Source organism: Artemia franciscana, chromosome 7, assembly GCF_032884065.1.
Source record: "Artemia franciscana chromosome 7, ASM3288406v1, whole genome shotgun sequence".
In the NCBI taxonomy this organism is placed as follows: Eukaryota; Metazoa; Arthropoda; class Branchiopoda; order Anostraca; family Artemiidae; genus Artemia; species Artemia franciscana.
In genome coordinates, this window is record NC_088869.1 from 23,803,501 (window position 1) to 23,824,588 (window position 21,088).

General features: G+C 34.0%; 1 protein-coding gene across 1 annotated transcript in view; it reads right to left on the minus strand.

Moving 5' to 3' along the window:
* The window catches only part of LOC136029029 (probable methylmalonate-semialdehyde/malonate-semialdehyde dehydrogenase [acylating], mitochondrial), a 39,188-nt gene that overhangs the window by 13,925 nt on the left and 4,175 nt on the right, over window positions 1–21,088 (minus strand). The window contains exons 2-8 of the mRNA XM_065707062.1: window positions 14,600–14,734; window positions 14,033–14,182; window positions 11,841–11,919; window positions 8,082–8,236; window positions 5,800–6,012; window positions 4,068–4,314; window positions 1,545–1,726 (exon numbers count right to left, since the gene is read on the minus strand). Coding sequence (XP_065563134.1) covers window positions 1,545–1,726; window positions 4,068–4,314; window positions 5,800–6,012; window positions 8,082–8,236; window positions 11,841–11,919; window positions 14,033–14,182; window positions 14,600–14,734 — 1,161 coding nt within the window. The remainder of the gene's footprint in view (window positions 1–1,544; window positions 1,727–4,067; window positions 4,315–5,799; window positions 6,013–8,081; window positions 8,237–11,840; window positions 11,920–14,032; window positions 14,183–14,599; window positions 14,735–21,088) is intronic.

Below are 21,088 nucleotides of genomic sequence, written 5' to 3' on the forward strand. Positions count from 1 at the left end.
GATTATGAATGAGCAATTTTGATAATCGAAATTATTACCAACCAACATCTATTTGATTTATTAAGCTTAGTTTCCACAGAAAAAAAATAAACCAACAGTGGGTTTTTTGCATTTCTACACTTTTCTATGAAATATAATGCTAGACGTTTGTACTAATTCTTGTCCAAAATGTGAATGGTAACTGTCGATATTTTCCGTTTACAGTTGACATCTTTAAAATTAATGTCCTCGGCTGAAGGCTCATGTTGCCACGCCAAGCAATACTAAAAATTAAAGGACGAAACATTTTCACAAAATCCATTCTTGACAAAAAAACTTATAAATATTTATGAACAATAATAAATTATAAGAATTATAAGAATATAGATGACTTTTTTTTTCTGAATCAAAAACAAATAAATTCAGAGAAAGGGTAACAGAAAGCAGTCGTAACAACTATCATTACGACATTAATAGCTGCTTTTTTTTCTTCCATTTTTATGCATAAAACCTGTTTTCAAAAAGAAAACAGTTAGAAATAACCATTGTAATGATGATAATTAGGTTTAGAACGCTTGTTTATTGAACGCTAGTGATAGACAAAATAAGAAAGCTACAGCCTAGTGATGACCAAACTTATTTACTGAAAATTCTGCATAGAACAAATCCCACTTTTAACAGCCACAAGATATATTGTAAACAGGTTTATTATATTTTTTTATTTTCTTTAATGAAGAAAAAAGGTGTCCATTCAGCATATTCCATTGAGACCCCGATAAAAGAGCAAGAGATTTAATAATTTTTTTTTTTTTTTTTTAACTTGTCATCTTCCGAAATAAGGATGCATCATTTAATACCAGTCGAAACAACCCAAAATGGAAGAACTTTCGAATTAAAAAATTAAAAATTTTCAGGATAAAACAATTTCCAAACAGTTTACTCTGGTAAATTTATACAAGTTAGTTAGAGTTAACTTATTAATTGTTTCTTAATAGAAGAAGAACAATACAAGCTTTTTCACAAAGTGTGGCATATGAAGTTTTTGTCAAAAATGAGTTATGTATGTAGCGTGCGTAGACTCAATGCGAAGAATCGAATTGTGCATTCAGAATTGTCCTGTCTTGTATCGTTATGAAGATAAAAAAAAAAGAGACATACGCTAGTTTTGACAGAAAAGGATTATCTGATGGAGCTATAATGGTATTTCTCTTCTTTTTCAATACAAAAAAAGAAGACATGCGCTAAAAATGGATTAATTTTGAATTTGCTCAGAATACTTTTGACAGAAGAGGATTATCGTATCTTAGGAAAAAGGACATATATCATAAAATGGAATAGCTTCGGATTGTCTCGGAATATTTAAATTTAATTTATACCACTGAAAAGAGCATAGCAAGTTGGTTTAGAATATGTTCCCTTTATCTAGATGAATCTCATCATTCAGAGCAACTACAGCCGATAAACCTTTTCTGCTTTTTGGCTCTCCAAAAAAAGTTACAAAATAGCCTATGTCGCCAGTCCGAACTCCAAACAGGTGAAAATTGTTTAAAAGAATGAAAACGTACGGTGACATTTGTCAGAATGGTTGGTCCAACAAAGTTCCCTCTTTCATAGCCAGGAACAGTAATATTCCTTCCATCTAGAATGCATTTAGCCCCTTCTTTGATACTCTTTTCAATGATATCCAATATTCTGTTTTTTGACTGAGGAGAAATTACTGGTCCTACATCTGTACCAGGTTCATGTCCTAAAAAACCAAATTGATTGACAGGTATTTAATACTACGAAGGATTATACGAGTATACTTCACATACATCAAATGGTTAAAGTTTACATATACGGCTCAATATACATTAAATAATTTTTTTTTGAATTATTATTCCTTTGAAGTGGAGATTTTCAAGACAAGAGTGCACCTCTTGTGTTGAAAAATTATACTTTCCATCAGGGAAATATCAAAATTTTATACTTTTCATTGTCGCCACGCAGCAAAAGATCGCACAGTTTTAGATAATAATAATAAATAATAACAAAAAAAAAAAATTAGGAGAAGGATTTCTTCAGACTAAAAATCTACTATGACTAGAGGAATCAAATTGAAGGTGAGTTATTAGGCACTACAAAGGATTATATACTTCAGTTCCGCTAAGTGGCTAAACTATACAATAAAGGGCAAAAACATACATATGACAGTTTTTTTTTTTAATTTCTTTCTAGTTTACCAACCTTTAATTGTTTCACTTCTTAGCATATCTTTATTCAAGAGCTGGGTTTCCAAGTTCTCCCAAATCCAGTTGAAAGAGAAGTCAAAATGTCCCGTTTGTAGAACAAATGCAAGGACAACCCGAAGGAGAGGATGAGCAAAATAAAACATGCAAAGCAAGTTTTACCAAGTACAGACTTATTCTCATTATAAGAAATAGACAGGAGTGGGTTAGGATCACGGGCCACTTATTACTCATAGTGCATATATGGCAACCAATATCAGATCTTATGGAACATGTTATTTGCCTTCAATGATTGGCTGGGAAACGTCAAAACTTTGGGTGACAGGAAAATAAACTATTGTAAGAACTAAACTTATCAACAGTTGAATTGAACATTAACCTGACTAACACCAACTTTTACCAAGGGTAATGTATTATTTTGATTAATTCACCATCAATTGAAAAGGCTAAGTTATGTTTTGCTTATAAAGTGCACGCGAAATTACAGCAAACATTTTGATTGCGCAGAGCTTCGATGTTACGCCATTTTTCACTTAACCTAAATTCTCAACCGCTTCACATTCACTTCAAGATTCAGTCTCGCGGTGACAGTTTTATGTTTTGAAAAACTTGAGGCATTAGTTTAAACAACTATTTTACTAATTAAGCGTTACTACTCAGCTCCAATTTAGCAGGTTCTCACATGCAGAATTATTACAGCAGTGGCACACGTAAAACATTAAGACTCAGTGTGCAAAATTTTACTTTGAGAATTAGCATGTTTTCGTGGGATAGTTAATGGAGAGTTTGTAGATCAAAGATTAATTTTAAAAAATTAAGAATTTCGGCCGAATCCTGGCATTAGCAATAGGACCATAGAAGCAAAATATAAGACATTTTTTCACTCCAAAATTATTATGAACTTTAGTTTCAAATGAGTTATTATAAATGTCTTGTTCTTTAAGGTTCCCGTAGGATATTAGCCAGTACTGAATCTCTTGTGTAATCCAATCTAAAGCCAGGCAGGGACGCAGCCAAAGTGAAGAATCCTTCTCACCAAATTTGGAAAAAAAAGCGCACGTGCCTAACCCCCTTCCTCCCACTAAACATCAATTCCAGGATACATGGCTGATTAAGAGCTTAGAAAAAGCTTAAACTGGCAAGATTCTTTTGATTTTTCCAAGTTCCGAAGTGAGCAGAATTTTATAACTTCTTAGATAAATGATAATGGAAACCCTTATTTGCATTACCCTTCTTAATTTCTATATGGTCTTTGAAAAAATATGTTTTATTTAAAACAACCTTTACAGTACCTACAATGAAGATATGGTGCAAGGCTTGGTAGCTATTATTTCCTTTTAAACGCTTGAAGCTACTATTTAAGGAATCTAAAGGCATGTGTGTATGGATGATTCTTGAAAGGTTAAACTTAATAGAAGTTGAGATTCTTTAATTTACCAGGGGTTCCTGTTGTTATAAACCTGTTGCAAAACCAAGGTTATGAGGTTAAATTCTAGTTATGCAAAACAGTTTAAAATACACTAACACTTTGAATAAGTTTTATACAGTTCGAACAAATTTTTGATGTATTTCTGGATTTTTTCATCTTTGTGACTCATAAATTAGTTCTACTTCTTTTCTCTTTCTCTCTCTCTCTCTCTCTCTAGCTTACTCGCTCCTTTTAGTGCCGTTTTAGCCTTTTTTTTGTTGCTTCTTTCCCTTTAATTGGCTTCTTAATTCATTTTATGAGACACAAATCAGGTCTTACAATCTCTAGAAACTAACATCTTGTTCAAACCTAATCTTCTCTTGAAAATATTATAAATTCGTTAGAACTTAAGTTTGCATAAAAAAAAGAAAAAAAGAAAAAAAAATGCTAACCTGCATTAACTTTTAGCTGTTTTGATCGCTCAATTAATTCTGGAATCCAGTTGTTAGCATTTCCAACAAAAATGGCAGTGCTGAGTGCCATGCACCTTTGTCCAGCAGCACCAAAGGCTGCACCAACAAGCTGGTTCAGCGTGTTCTCTTTACTTGCGTCAGGAATGATAACTCCGTGATTTTTTGCACCCATATTAGATTGAACACGCTTTCCGTTTTTAGAGCCACGTTCATAAATATGCTTGCCCTGTAAGAATTTAAAAAGAATAAAAATGAAGGGAATATTAGTTTGTCTTTCTACGATAGAAAAAGCAGTTGGAAAAGATGACAATTTACATCTATGCTCCGTAGGATAAAAAAAAGTTCAAGGACAGGGACAAGAAGCTTTGAGGGACAAAAATATTATACATTTATTGTAATACAGTTATAGTTCTTAGCAAGCAAGCAAAGCAAACTTTCGCATGCAAACCGATTAGGGTTCGCGTAGCGCAGGTGCCGATCTCCTGATTCTCAGCCCTCGGCCGGGGTGCAATGCGTGGTTGGGGGCAAGCCATCCGACGCTTTCCCGTGCTTTTCCCTAGATTTCTCTAGGTACCCATTTGAAGCTGGGTGGACTTTTGGCTTGTCTTACGGGGAAACGCCACTAACCCTCGTCCTAAACCAAACGGTCGGCACCACCGAGATTCGAACCAGCGACCCTTATAGTTCTTAGGGTAAATTATAATTTGCCTTTCATTTCTGGTAAAAACTTAAATATTTCGTTACATATCCTATAGCGACAAATAAATAAATGTATGCGAGAGCATGGATAAAAGCTAAAAGATTACTACTTGAAAAGAGAAGGATTTAGCATCAATCGTGCTAAAGCATTTTATATGTGTATATATTTAAAAATTCATAAATGTCTTGTTTTCAATTTTAAAAATAAAATAAAGCAAAGAAATAAATATAGAGCCCAACACTTAACATGAGAGACGTAGAGTGGTTTGTTGACAGAATTAGAAAATAATAATTCAATATTCAAGTTTGAAACTAATATTTGCAAAACTAGTTTCAAATTCCCTGCATATTATTATCAACATCTTTATGTTTGTATTGTTTAAAAGCTAAAAATAAAATTTTGGTTGTCTTAACGAAACGAGAAGGGTTTCAAAATAATTAGAAAAAAGACTAAATAGAGCATAAAAAATAGACTGTAGTTATTTTAAAGCCACTCAGTAACAGTAAGAAAATTGGCACATTAAATTCAATCAAAGACAATTAAACTCTGTCTAGTAGAAGATCTGCACATGTCGAACGTTTTGCGAATGGGGCATGCCTCTCCAATTTGCACAACATCAGTCATCTTGATACTGTCTATTAGGGTTAATGTTAAAATTATTCAATCATCTTGGAATCGTGTTTTGTCTATTTGGATAGCTGTTACTTACTGCTTGAATGACTTGAAATTAATCCACGAGAAAAGAGGTAGATTGTTATTAATTGAAAAATTTGTAACACAATCAAAAATTAGGTTAGCTGTTACCCACCCCTTCCCCCAGGATATTTTAAAATGAGAGTTGCCTTTTGGACAATAGATCAAGAGGTAATCCGACTCCTTAGTCTTTCGAATAATTGAAAGAAAAATTGGCGCTACATCTACACACTTTGGATTCATTAACAGTGTAAGAACTTTAAATAAAGAGCTTTAGATTATCTAATCATATAGACAAAAAGAAATAAAATAGCTTACCGCAATATCGGATCCAACAAACGAGATTGCTTTAATATCCGGATTGTCACAGATGAAATTCACTGCATCATGTGTGCCGTGTATACAATTAACTACTCCAGCAGGCATTCCAGCTTCTTTGAGCATGTCCAGTAAAAGCATGCATGCTCCGGGATCTCTCTCTGACGGTTTGATCACATATGTGTTACCACAAACAGCAGCCACTGGAAACATCTACAATACATTTGAAACCTCATAAAATTGTTTCAAACAATGTTTTCTACAAAAAAGGTAAATGGCACATCATGTAAAAGCCCAAATAGGATACCACTGGATACCTTCTTTAATTTCATTTAAAAGAATTAAAAACTAACCAAGGAGTAGATATCAAAATATTAAAAACAATTTGTTGCGTCTCAATCTTTTACCCAAGCAAAAGAAAATGTACAGGAAGAATCTCCCTTGTGCCAGATTCCCACGATAACGCTCATTTCCAAAATATCTTAATGGTGGAATAGAGGCACATTTTTGCAAGTAGATTCACATGAAATTGGATACTGATTAGAACAAAAAATTATGCTTTAGCATGGGCGCAATCAAACACTTCGTCGTAACAAACTGTGAGGAGGAGCGAGTCGTGCTAATAATAACCGAAACTAAAAAAGAAGGAGCTTTAATAGCAATGTATGTTTTCTCAGGGATAGTCACATCGAACTAATAATCCTAGAACATTGACAAAAATTACCAAAAGAATTTTAAAATTGCATAATAATAATCACGTCCTGTATAGTGAGTACAAATCGGTATGTTTATACATCACATAAGGGTAGCGATAATCAACAGGAGCCACTATCAATAAAACGCTTATTCTTTTATCGATAAACCACCATCAAATGTATTTTTATTATGACTGACGGTTAGAATTATTTTTGTAAGGGGGAATCACGTCTGGGTTCGGCCAAAGTAGGGGGGGGGGGATGGCCTGAAAAGTTTGAGAGCCTTCGATCTAGTCATTGTTATTATAGACCTAATAAATCCGTTATTGCCTAATATATTCAAACCATTGTTACAGCATTGTCATGTCTAATATCTAATATCATGTTAATAACATTGTCTAATGTCATTCTTATTTCTTAACCATCGTTATCGTATATATGTTACCGTCTATGTCCGAAATTGGCAAATGTGTGACTGTCCGATATACCTTTTTTTTCCTTCCTGGATTTAGTCAGCGTTACTAGTCAACTTTTTCAGTTTTATGCAAGGTTTAATGGTCACAGGTTGAGGTTTTTAACCCATTTCCGAGATTTATAGCCTAATTTAACCTAACCTAGCCTAATTTTAACTTTTATCATCGGAGCTTACATAACACGGAAAAATCTGATTCGCAAAGCTAATTGAATCCCAGCTGAAAAAAAGGAATGTTGGACATTCACCGGTGAATGTCGACATAAACCAGATTTTGGACATTCTGAGACATTCACAGTAACATATATACTAGATCATGCTAAAACAAAAGTTTGGAATTTGAAACTTATGGTAATAAGTTTCCTTATCAATAGCCAAAATTTTTTGGGGGGAATTAGTTTTAGTTTACATTTATCTGTTCCAGGACAAATAAAAATATAGAATGCATTAAACACATATGACCTGCAGACTTGGCTCTGCTTGGTTTAGTGAGACATCCAATTACAGATAAACTAGAATCAGACTTTGTTTATTTGTTCTTTTTCTATTCTCAGGAAGTAGTAGAAAATTGATTGTCAGGACTTACAGAGCTCCAAAACAACAACTTCTTGGTCCCTTGTTTAGGATAACAAGATTTCAACAATAGCGCTAAAGGTATACAAAATTATAAAGAGAAGGAACTCAAGTTGGTCTATGATAAAACAAAAAGCAACCTGTACTATCGAATTTTACGCGATGAAATTCCACAGTTAAATTATAAGGACCTAAAAAGAATAAGTCTCTTTTCGTCTTCTTTTCTCTTAATTTTGCTTTAAACTCGGAGGAGGATAAAAACAAACTTTAAACAAATGATATTTTACTCAATATCATTTTGGTCCTTGTTAGGCCAAAATTGTTGTTTGGTGTCATAAAAAGAAAAACCTTTTTTCGGACAAATGCTTTATTTTGTAATTCAAAAATATATTGCAAACAAAGCTTTCACGCCCAACCGTGTCCCACACCTTGACAACCTCTCAGCTTTAATAATTAGTGCAAACAATAAGATATAGTCAGCAGATTTATAAATTGAGTGATAAAATGAACCAAAATGAAAATTTGTAGAAGAACATACTAACCCAAAGTGGGATCATGGCCGGGAAGTTAAAAGGAGTAATGCCAGCACAGACTCCAAGCGGTTGACGAATTGAATACGTATCCATATCTTTAGCAAATCCACTCAAATGTTCACCAAGCTGTAAGTTTGTAATGCTGCATGTATGCTCGACAACCTCTGGAATAGTACAATTGAAACGCTTAGAAGAAGCTATTGGTATAATAAACACAGAACTGTGGAACAGACCCTTCATAAGAAAGGGCACCGATCCAAAAAAAATGTTGGAGCAAGGGGGCAAAAATTATTTTTCAAAATGTCGGAAGGAGGCAAGTGCGTTTCTTTTTTCAATTTTTCCTATAAAATAAAAAGTATTGTTTAATAAAAATACTCCAAAAAATGTTGTCTAAAAATCTAGGGGGGCAACCAGCATTAATTGTCTGTTGCTTCAGTTTCTGGATACACGAACAGTTAAAAATGAAGAATGAATAACACTTCTTTTAACTCTTTAAGGCACAAAAGTTGTTTTCAAACAATTAATTTTTATCTTTAATTAATTAACAATTAATTTTCGTTTATTATAATTTTCGAGATGTAAAAAAATAGAAAATAAAACATAAAAGAAGTTATAAAATGCTCGACGATCTTTTAGGTACTAATATGCACAGGAAGTTTTTAAATAATTGGGACACTTAAAAGAAGCTATTGGTTACGAGGCATTTTAAAGTCTATTTTGACAACATCTGAAAGATAAATCAACAAAAAAATCGTTCCAAAAGAAAAATATTTATATTTTGAAAGTACGTTTAAATAATTCTCTAAGAGTTTTATATATTTCATAAATTCTGACTTGGTGTATGGACAAATCCAATGACATAAGCATTTTTTTTTTCCTTTTGGTGCTATAGGTTTGTCAGAAAATCGCATATTTCGCAAAGAAACCGCATGTCTTGATTGTTAAGGGAGCATAAACCTTAATGACAACGAATCGTGCTCCATTTTATTTCAGAGAGGTATGAGAATTCTATTTAGAGCAGAGTTGTAATTCCTTTTGTTCATTTTACGTTTCAATTTTTTTTATATTATTTATGCTTTAGTAGAAATTTGGCTGGAAATTTAAGTTTTTAATTTACATGAAAAATACGTGTACGAATTTAAATCGGTACATATATTTTTGCTAGATTATATGTTACAATTGTTCCTCGCAAAACAGATGACTTTGAAACATGCCTACTGCTGTTATTTTCACTAAAAGGATAAGATTCTTATAAAATTCAATTCACTATTCTCCGATCTCTCCACTTATTAAGCCAAAATTATGATAATACGCAGACTTATTTTTAGAGAGTGAAACTTGCTTGATATATGGGAAAAAGTTTCTTTGGTCAATGATTTTACCGTATTTTCCAAACTGAAAAAAAAAAGAAGATAAAAGTAACAAAAAAAAACTACAAAGCTAATTTCGAAAACTTGGTAGAGGGATATAAAGCTGAATTTCAGCTAACGAACCACATCAGAAATTTCGTCTTTTTTGAAACATGCAAACCTAAAGGACTGCAGAAAAATAACATACCAAAACTTGCACAGTTAGCACAAATCTTAAATTTTCTCGTCATCTTAAAATCGAACAACGACTAACTTAAAATTTGATTATTTATGCCCATTTTCTTCCTTGATGGTTTTCGATTCAATATTTCCATTAAATAGCATCTTTCGTTTTTAAAACAATGGCTACTTGATACAGCTTATGCAAACAGCAGAGTTACATGAATGGGACTCTGTTGCTTGATTTTCTTTTTATTCTGAATTGCACGGCACCAGGTATAATTAAATATCTGATTTGCCATTAGTCTTTTATCGTGGTGTTTAAAAGACCATTAGATATTCTTTTGAAAGAATCAATAGAAAAACTTTTGGAGATAAATTCCCCAAGAAGATCAGTTAAGATCGAAGTGCACAGTCGGAGAAAGCTGTTCTTCAAGTACTCTTTTCTCGGTTTGCCAGCCTCAAGATAACTGGTTCGATTTGTGTGCCTTCGTGTCTGTCCTGTTGGTTGGACAATTAAAGGCACAATACGAAAAATCTCAAGAGAAGGAGGTGAATTTCAGTACTTGTGGAAAACAATCATGAACGCAACATCAAACCTCTCACTAACAGACTTTAGAGAATCGTCGGGAACGACTAAACCTTTCCTATTAGCTCTATTTTCGATTTTTTGGAGTGGTGCCAGCAACGTTTTCGGAGCACCAGCACACAACAGGTATTCATACTCGACAATGACTCTGATGCAAGACTTGTAAAGTGGGATGATCGAGTTGAGCGGTGGATAGTTCGTGCAGCCTTTGGAGTGGATCATTTTGGATCTTTTAAAGTGGTGCCAGCAACGTTTTTGCAGCACCAGCACACAACAAATATCGATGCTCGGCAATGGGTCTGATGCAAAACTTGTAAAGTGGAATGATTAAGCTGAGCGGTACCCTAATGAATGTAGCTTCAACCAATGAGGTTCCAGCAGAGGTAGGTAGGTGTTCCAACAGAGATCTGTGGAGAATCGGATTCCAAGAAGACGAAGCTAGTCGACTTTCTGTATAGTTTCGTTCAAGAACTGGGGTATATGTGTGGTACTTTTGATCGGAATATCAACATCTCTTTGTTTTTGATGTACTGAATCTAACCATCCAGGCCTAAGACCACTTTTCAATTTCCAAAAGATCTGTCAGTAGTGACAAGGAGGCTTTGACTCGGTCACCATGTTTTGCGATGACTAAATGTGTTGTGATGTCATATGCAAAGTGATGCAAAGGGCTCGCAAGGTTACCTCCCATGTCATTTATGTAAAGAATGAAAAGTATAGTTTCTCAATATAGGCCTACTACCCTAGGGTACGCCTGCCTCTATTGGATATTCGAGGTAGGTAAACAAGTCAAGAACAACCGGCAGTGAGTGATCAGACAGAAAACTTTCAATCATCTTTAATAAATGTCCATTGACACCACAAAAGAAAAGTTTCTTCAGTAGGTCGCAATGCCATACTCTGTCGAAAGTTTTAGCAATTTCGAATGACAATAACCTGATGTGTCCTTTCTCCCAGGAGGTCGATCCACACCTGAAGCTGGGCTATTAAGCAGTCAAGCGTCGAATGTTTCCACCAGAATCCATATTACTGGTCGCCTAAAACATTTCCCAATGCAGGAGAGGAGGCTGATAGGCTTATAAGAGACCACGCTCAATAGATGGCCTTCTGGTTTAGGTATAGAAATGACAGGCAGATTTCCATATGCGTGGGAAAGTTCCAGAGCCAAAAGACAGCCGGAAAGCGATGACAAAGGTCCAGTCAATTCCACACTATAGGTCTTCAAGACAATATTAGGTATAATGGCCCATAGATTTGGTCACATCAAGACTACAGAATGCGAAGAACCTTAGGAAAGCAGAATAGTTCACCCTCCTTCCTGCCACAAAAATTGTTCAAAAAATTTGGTGCAACTGCAGACAGCACCTATATAGAATACTGCAGGATAGGTTCCACCTAAATTAGATTATGTTCATTAGATGTTAAGTTTTAAATAATAGCTATTCTTTTTTTCTGTCGCTAGCATTATTAGAATAAATATCGTATGATATGCTGGAAAAGAAAAGAAAATATTTTCTTGGGAAAGAAAAAAAACACATAAAATAAAAGTTGCCTAGAAGAACACTTGGAGGACTCTGTCTAATCTAGAATTTTTATTGAAACTTTTCACCTTCTATATAAGTGCAATGAATGAGTTCAAATATCACTTACGAAGTCCACGTAGAACGTCACCCTCAGCATCCACAAGTGTTTTTCCTTGTTCTTTAGTGATGTTTTCTGCAAGAAGTTTCTGTAAAGAAAAAGAGATATACATGGGTATATCATCTTTTTGTGCAGAACTATCTTTTTACCTTGAGCACACAAAATGATTTTGTCCCTACCCCAAACTTCTAATACTACAAATACATTGCAGCGTCAAGCCACATATGACTGACTATCTGGTGAAGACTCCTCCTTCATCCCACCAGTTTCAAGGTATGTCCTTTGGCAACCTTCCACGAAATTTCCAAGCATTATAAGTCATCTTTTAAATCTCATGCCAGATTTTCTCTTTCTTTTGTCTCCTCATGGGAAAATTAGAAAAAATACTCTAAGGAAACATGCTTTGTTTGTCAAGAGGACATGACCAATTCATCTAAGCCAGTCTTTCATGAAACATGCATTGAGTGTATAAAATCTTAAGAAGAGATTCAAAATTAAACCACACATCCTTGGTTTTATGTTAGCTATTGCATTTGACGAGCAGATGAGTATAGAAATAAGTATACGAAACAGTATAACGAAAAAATATAGAAATAAGTATTAAAGCATCGAAATAAGAGCATTATCATTGTAGTGTCATAAAGCTATATGAAATGAACAAAGACGAAAAGAAGTAATCAGTACAGCCTCTACAGAAAAGAAAGGTTAAAAAAAATGTTACAAAAATGTTAGGAAACAAAACCAAGCACAAACTCAAGTTTTTATAACAATTTCATTCAGGTGACATATTGGACGATAGATAGATACTGGATAAATAAATGAGAAAGGTAATATGCAAACCCAAAAACAAACTAAAAAAGATGGTAAACTGATCAAAATGACCTACTTTTTTCTATCGACTAAAAGAAATAGTACTGAGGAAAGTATAAAACAATTTCATTCAGGTGACATATTAGACCATAGATAGATACTGGATTAGTAAATGAGAAGGGTAATATGCAAACCCAAAAACAAACTAAAAAAGATGGTAAACTGATCAAAATGACCTACTTTTTTTCTATTGACTAAAAGAAATAGTACTGAGGAAAGTAGCCTACCACCCAATTTTTTTATATTTATTTTTGTGTTAATTCTCAAGCCTGATAAGTTTGCACTCCATATAAAAATTTTATGGATAGAGAAAAAGAAATTTCGTAATGTATCATATGAATAATTTCTGTCAGATAAGAGAGGATTACAAGTACATAATTTGTTTGGCTATTTTCTCTAAGCCAAGTAACGAAGGTAGAAAACTTAAGCGTTGGAAACTATAAATTTGATATTTAAAAACTCTTTTATAAAATGCAACTGGAGTGTTTCCACTAGTCTAAGGTGCAAAATGTGTTCAATGTAAACAACAAATGCTATTAATTTTGATATGTGTAAAGAATAGATTTGATAAATCTTGTGAACACTAAACAATCCAATTGAAACAAAACCTAATTGCCAATATATAGATAAGTAAAAGATTTACCTGATACCCAAAAATACATGAAAACATGAATTTCTACATATACATTGCATGTTTTCCAATCTGATGTCTTTTTTATTTAAAATCTTTGCTATCTCAATGGCCCAAAAACTACTCAATACCAATAACTGTACAAAATATGTTTATTTGACAAGATATTAAAAATGAAAACAAAGTTCTTGGCAGTTTAACAGCTGTCCGCAAATGACAAGAATAATCCATACTGAGAGCATCTTTATTTTTTGTCCAGGTAGAAACTGAATATTACTATTACTCAAAAGCCGACTAGTTAGCACGCTAGACTTGAAATACCTTGTCCGTAAAGGACAGGGTTCGAGTCCGCTGGTTATTTCGACTGGAACGGAGGTCAGTGGCGTTATTCTATAAGCTCAGCCAGAGTTGACCCAGCTCTAAATGGGTACCTGGAGAAAACCGAGGAAGGTAAACAGGAAGGGCGTGCGAAATCACATGATGGCTGCCTCCCCCCCTCCCCATTGCAATTCCTGGCTGAAGGGCCATGAAACAGAGATCAGCACCACCCGTAGGGACTGCAAAGTCCAATGCTGTATTCTTCACCTTTTAAAATAAGGAGTCCAACTTCCAAGTAGATTCCCCTTGGACTTTGGGAGCGCAAGTCGCACTTGGTATATATAATTTACATGTCACCAATTTCACTAACAGAAAGATTTACCATGTTATTCCTGATAATATGTTGGTACTTGAACATGATTTGCTGCCTTGTGAGTATTGAAGTTTTAGACCAGGAGCCAAAAGCCGCTTTTGCAGCTTCAACAGCTTGCTCCATTTCAGCCTGACTGCATTTTGGCACTCTCGTGACGACCTACAACCAGAACAAGTCAGCTTAATAGGATAATTAAAAGAAGGAAAGACAATGATTTAAATAAACAATGTTAATTTCTCGAAATATAATTTTAAAGCTGTAACAAAATACAGTGTCAAAGGTTATATTAGTCTTACAAAATATACAATGACTGTTTATTCATATTTACAATTCTCGGCCACTCCCCCCTCTCTCTCTCTCTCTCTCTCTCTCTCTCTCTCTCTCTCTCTCTCTCTCTCTCTCTCTCTCTCTCTCTCTCTCTCTCTCTCTCTCTCTCTTGTCTACTTTATTGAAAACAATTCTAATTACTTAATCTAGAAAAGTCAAGAAGTATATCTTCTCTATCCCAAAGACTCGGGATTTATATAAAAATCTTCTCTGTATTTTCTTACTGATGTAAATTCAACAATTTATTACCTCATTTGTAGCTGGATTATGTAGATCAATCCATTCTGATGAGCTGGAATCTACCATTTCATTGTTGATGAACATTTTTGTAGTAGGAATGGTGGAATGCCGGAATCGAACTCCTTGTACTTGCCATCCTGAACCCTAGAAAAAAATCAATTCATAATACCACCAAACAAGAGGGAGAAGAAGATAGCAGGAATTCCCTACTTGGATATTTTGACTGTAAGCAGCTTTGGCCCCAAACTTGGAGCTCCCAGCCAGTGAAAACAGGTGTTTAGTCAGAATAAAAACGCTTGTTTTGACTTTCTAATCTCAAGTTACAAAAAGCTCTTTGGACTGGGCCAAAAACTGATCTATCTTATTTAATCAACATGTTTGGTCTATCGTAGAGGAAAATATCCAAACGTGTAGTTCAAAATTTGTTGTTGCTCAACATACTACAAAAATATGCAAAGGCGAAGTTAAAATGTGTTGTTGCTCAAAATATGATGAAAATATACAAATGTGATGTTTAAAAATGTGCTGCTGCTGACAGAAATGTCTGACAGAGGATATCAGTACTGGAACTTCAGGTGGATCAAACACATCTTGTAGTCACATTCGGCCTCGTAATCTAAAATGTGAATTAGTATGATAGAGGCAGCAGCTTTTCCTCTTCATTCTATAAGCTTAGTACAACAATTTCTTATGTTTCATACAAGGGGGTCTTCATAAACATATGAAAGTTTTTTGTCTATAAAGATCCTTTTATGGTAAATACAGACACAAGATTCTCATAGCTCATGAAAGAAGATGCATCCTCTATAATTCCTTCTGTTTCAATTCCACTAGAAAAGCCATCTAATAAGAAAAGGAGCCCTGAATTGACGACCCCTTCTTAAATCTTAAACTCTCTTTTCTGTGATAAAAGTGACTTGGAAAAGGTCTGCCATTCTAAATTGTTGTTATTCTAGGATATTAGCAAAAAAAATCACCCACACTACTCAACTGTCATCTAAAACAATGAAGATAGGTGACATTACTTTCAATAGAAACAGGAATGAATGTATTATTACACTAATTGTTTCCAATAAAACCACCAAACGAAATCAGACAGAATTAATATAACCTAAATTGAACAACATTTTTATTGTTCAACAATCAAACAAAAACTCACTAATCCTTTGTATTTGGCAATGTTGTTATGATATTAGTTAAATATCATATGTCAAATAAATATATACACCACCTATCTCTGTTAATTGCTAAACCTAAAAAATGCATATCTTTGATTATTATTACTATTTCTATGGCTTCTGCAGCCCATTACATTAAACCTTTATCAATAGAAATAGGTATGGCTTCATCAAGTTACATAAAACGAAAGGTTTAAACAAAAATATTCTCTACCAAATCAGAAACAAATATTTAGGGATGATATCTAGATATGACAGCTTTATCTATGGAAATATATTGCTCAATAAATCGCTCCACATATTCCTGACGAGTTGAGCCAATTTAGACTTGACACAAGAGTAAGTAATGCTATATACTTGACACTTTAAATTGCCATAATTTTCTACTTTTTAAGAATTTAGAAAGCTGCCCACAGGTCTCACTGATTTGAAACAATTTTCATTACTATATTCAAACAAGTTATTTGTAAAATCTATTAATATTATTTCTTATCACTTCCATCAAAACACGACCTCACTATCATACCCTTTAAATGGCAAGAAATCCAATCAAATATTTATTTTCAAAGTCTTCATGACGCTTATTTCATCTCAAAACATAAACTAAGTATTTCCCCTTACAATACATTCTAGAAATACACTGTTTCCAGGGGACATATGTGCATCTGGGTGGAGTCCCAGTACTCATACAATTTCTCTGGTCACAGTTTGTATTATCCTCACAATGAAACTGAACTTAGAAAATAGTTTTACAAGATGTTTTAAAATTTTGTAAACCCATCATCAGGTTAAAGAAGGGTAAAGGAAGTATTCCTAAGCTGCCGTCTTCATTTTCTCCATACTAGTAACACTTCGGAGAATTCTATAAAAAGATATGTATTAACAGAATCCCCCAAGCCTTATGATCAGGTATGAACCATAGAATCATTTAAGCCATACAAGTAGCAATATATTGGAGCTAGGAGCTTGAAAGCACCTTCTTAGGGACTAACTTGTGCTTTAGATTTATTTTTAAAAGTTTCACTGATTCATGCAATCACAGAGTAATTTTCTTAAAATTATTCCAAATGCATTTTTAGGCAATAAGTCTAGCCCAACATTTTACTAGGTTGTCGAAATTCATAAATCTGCACTTTTACCTTCTATATTCTTGCTATTTGTGGAGACAGATAGATGTACTGCTGTGTTCTTTAACCTTTTTGTATTCACAGCTACTTTTATATACAATTCATCATAGGCAGCACAATAGCATTGCCTGAGTAAAGAGTATTAAAAATGTGATATATATTTTTTTCCAGGGTAAATTTGTATGGAAGGATTTGTTGTAGAAACTTCAGAGGGAGCTCCTTTGATATGAAGTTGAAAATCATTGTGTCCTTTTGAGGGTCAAGTGATTGAAGGACAACCACCCCTCCTTCCAAGCCCTTTTTGGATGATCACCCCTCCCCACCTTATATCTCCAAAGATATCTGACAGAATTTTGGGATAAAATTTTTGTTTAAAATAGTCAAAAGGTCCAATAGGTATACCTCAAAGGATGACGAAACTCCCCAAAGCACTCAGGTAAGGACTGTAAATGATGCACAAGTTGTAACTTGTTTACATAGAGGTTTAATTATTGGTACAGGGGGCAAGTTTGATCATGAGTGTGGAAACAAAGCTGAGGATATTAAAGTTAAACTTTCAGGGAATGTTAAGGGATGTTGAACACATCTGGTAACCTGTCGAATTAAGCCAGAAATTAATTTAATATGAAAAAAAAAATTTATGACGCAAAATAAAATCATGGGTTTCGGATATACCACTTTAACAGGATAATTCAGTTTTGAGGAAATGCTGAGCAATGCTACAGGATGGAAAATCCTTCAATTGCTCCAAGTTGCAATTTAAGGTAAGGTAAGAAGTGAAATTTAACCATTAAAAATACCACAGATCTTGGAAAACTATCCTTGAATGTGGACATTCAAGGATATTAAGAAATAACCACTTCCTTGCTTATGTACGTCTGTGGTCCAGAACAATGTGGTTGACCTACGGTATAAAAGATGCATTTTTTGGTACTGAATGACTTTCCTAGGTCCTCTTTATTTAGGAATACCTTGGAATACTGTGTCTTAATGTCTTATAGCTTTTAATAGTATTATTGCATTTGTTCATTCTCTGTGGCATATAGTTGCATTGGCTTATGTATATGTGTACCTCGTACTGTTATGTAGTGAGTTAAATAAAAGTAATATTATTATACCAAACCTCTATCTGTAACATTATTTAAGCTTTTCAATGTCCCCAATTGCCCGCCTTAGATAATTAGTCAAACCAACACAAAGGAAATGATACCTTAGTTCTAATCATCCTAAGGATTGTACCCAAATCCCCTCCGAAGGCAAGGTGAACAACCATTATATTACCACCACAAAAACTAATTCACTACAACTGGTAGCTTGGAGAAATACTGGGTCGAGAAGATTAAAGAAAGTTTTAGGTTAAAACATAAACGACTTTACCAGAAAACAAAGTGACTTCTCTAACAATAGCACTGGTAATTGTAAAAACTATACCAGAATATGGAAGGGTTTCAGATGTCAATGAATCCATCAAAAATTGGGAGCTTAGAATGGAAGTATCTATATTTAACACCTCAACCAGTATTTGAGAATATGTGGACAAAATTTGTCAGTTTGTATGCTTACAATTAGATAAAAGCGGAAGCAATGAGACTATACAAAAAGTATAACTAGATACATTTACAAAAAGGTTACCAAAAAAAACTTATAGGACTAATATTATTTTAGAAGGTTGAAAATTTAGAGCAGACTATCACCATGGTTGAAATGGAGGCAAAAATCAATAAAGCAATGAAAAAAATTGATCAGATCTCCACAAATATAACAGGAAATCAAGATACCGTTTATGGTAAGCATGTAAAATGGGAAAAACTGTTGGCAAGGCCATGAGGCACAAGGAAGGCCAAAATCCCTTACTACAGAACTGACCCCTTCCCATTTGAAGACCAACCCCATGGTATTAGGTCCTTAAATGTCTTGGAACAGCAAGCATTATGGACACCCACCTTCTCCTCCTGAAAACCACAGCAGAAAAAATAGTGACAGGTCAAGAATATACAGAAAAAGCTAGAGACCCCACTCAGAACGGCAGATGACCAAGCAATATAGAATAAGATTTGATTGTTATTATTGTGGCAAACCAAATCGCTATGCCACATATTGTTGAAATAGAATACAAAAAGAAGGGCCAACATACAATACAAGAAATCAGTTCCAACCACAAGGTGGCAGGAATATTGGAAGACAGGGAACAAATAATACTTGGCAAACATCAAATAATATTCCTGAATTTATGCCTAGAAATCAAACAGTAAACAACACCCTAGGTCAAAACACTAACGTTGAAGAGAAGTGGGATACCCTCAAAGCTTTTGAACAACTAACAGTGGTGAACAACAGTTAGTGAACAACTAAACAGATAAACCAGTCCATAAGGGTCGCCTGTGTTTACTTGATATAGGTGCATCAAAGTCCTTAATTAGAGAGGAAGTTTTTAAGAGGTTTTAGTCCTAGTGTACAAAATCATGTTAGCATTTGCCAGAATGCTAACAACGAAGTATCAGTAACAGTGATAACGTGTAAACAGCTCCCACTCCCTTGTATTATTGGATTGGATGCTATAAGAAAATATGGAATCATATGGGAGCCACTAACTAATAATATTACCATAGCAAAGCCAAACAAAAATGAGAGACTAGTTTGCATAACCATGGATAATAATAGTAACAATCAAGAATATAATTTAAAATTAAACAGGAAAATAACAATTAAAGGAGGAACAACATTTCAAGTTTTAGCAAGGTCAGATACAAAAGGAGGGCAGCCTTTTCAAAGACTCCTATATAGTTTAGAATGCTGTGATATGGATATAAATAACAATTTACCAATTTTACATTGTTTTAAAATTGAGTGTTTTCAGAATTTACCGTGTTTACTTGACGCAAGGGCATTGAAATCTTAATTAGAGAGGAAGTTTTTAAGAGGTTTTAGTCCTAGAATACAAAATCTTGTTAGCAGATGCTAGAACACCCTGACATTTGTAACAGGTCACAAACTGACAATTTTGGGAGAATGCCATTTAAAATTTAGCACAGGGAATAATGAAATAACAGTAACAGTGATAAACAGCTCCCATTCCCTTGTATTCTTAGATTGGATGCTATAAGAAAATATGGAATCACATGGGAGCCACTAACCAATAATATAACATAGCAAAGCAAAACAAAATGAGAAACATGCTTGCATAACCATGGATAATAATAGCAACAAACTGGAATATAATTGAAAATTAAACAGGAAAATAATAATTGAAGGAGGAACAATATTTCAAGTTTTGGTGACATCAGATACAAAGGAGGGTAATAACCAAATAATTGATCCTATAATAGGAGGATACACCCTAGACGATTATCCCTCAATTTTCATGGAAAATCAAATTATAAAAATTGAGAAAGGTATCAAATATTTTAAGCTATCAAATCTAAGCAGTAATAAGGCAAATTAAACAAAGGAACATTAGGAATGGCAGAAAAGATTTCAAATACAGATACTAAATCACTAAGCAATCCAAAATAAACCATAAATTTTAAAGCCAAGAGCAAATTTCACCATAACCACAACCACAAAAAAATTACAGAATAACAAACATTGATTTTTTTAAACAGTTTAATTTGGAATATTTACCAGAAAATATTAAAACCCAGGTGGGAAATATTTTATGGGACTATAGGTGGACTTTCACAAGACACAAAGCTGATTACAGCTTAACCCACCTGATTACACACAAAATACCAATGCAAGGACCTCCAACTAAAAATCTCCATATAAGACCCCTTACTATTTAAGATCATGACTTGATGACGAAATCAAAGAAATTGAAGAACAGAGAGTTATTAAAGAGGGGCTTAGCAAGTGGTGTTTTCTACTAGCAATAGTTAGAAAGAAAGAAAATACATGGAGATACTGTGCTGACTTTAGGGTGCTAAATGCAGCTATGGTAAAAGAGGTAATGAAATTACCACAAATAGATATGATATTAGATTCACTTGGAGGATCCAAATACTACAGTAATTTTGACCTGATAACAGGATATTTGCAAATAGCCTTAGACCCAGAAACAAAATGCAAGACAACAGTAATTTTGTATGATGGAAGAATGTCCACATTTCAATGCATGCCTTTCAGCTTATCATTTTGTCCTAACTGTTTTAGCCAACTGATGAATTTAGCATTGAAAATTGATAAACAAAGAAAAA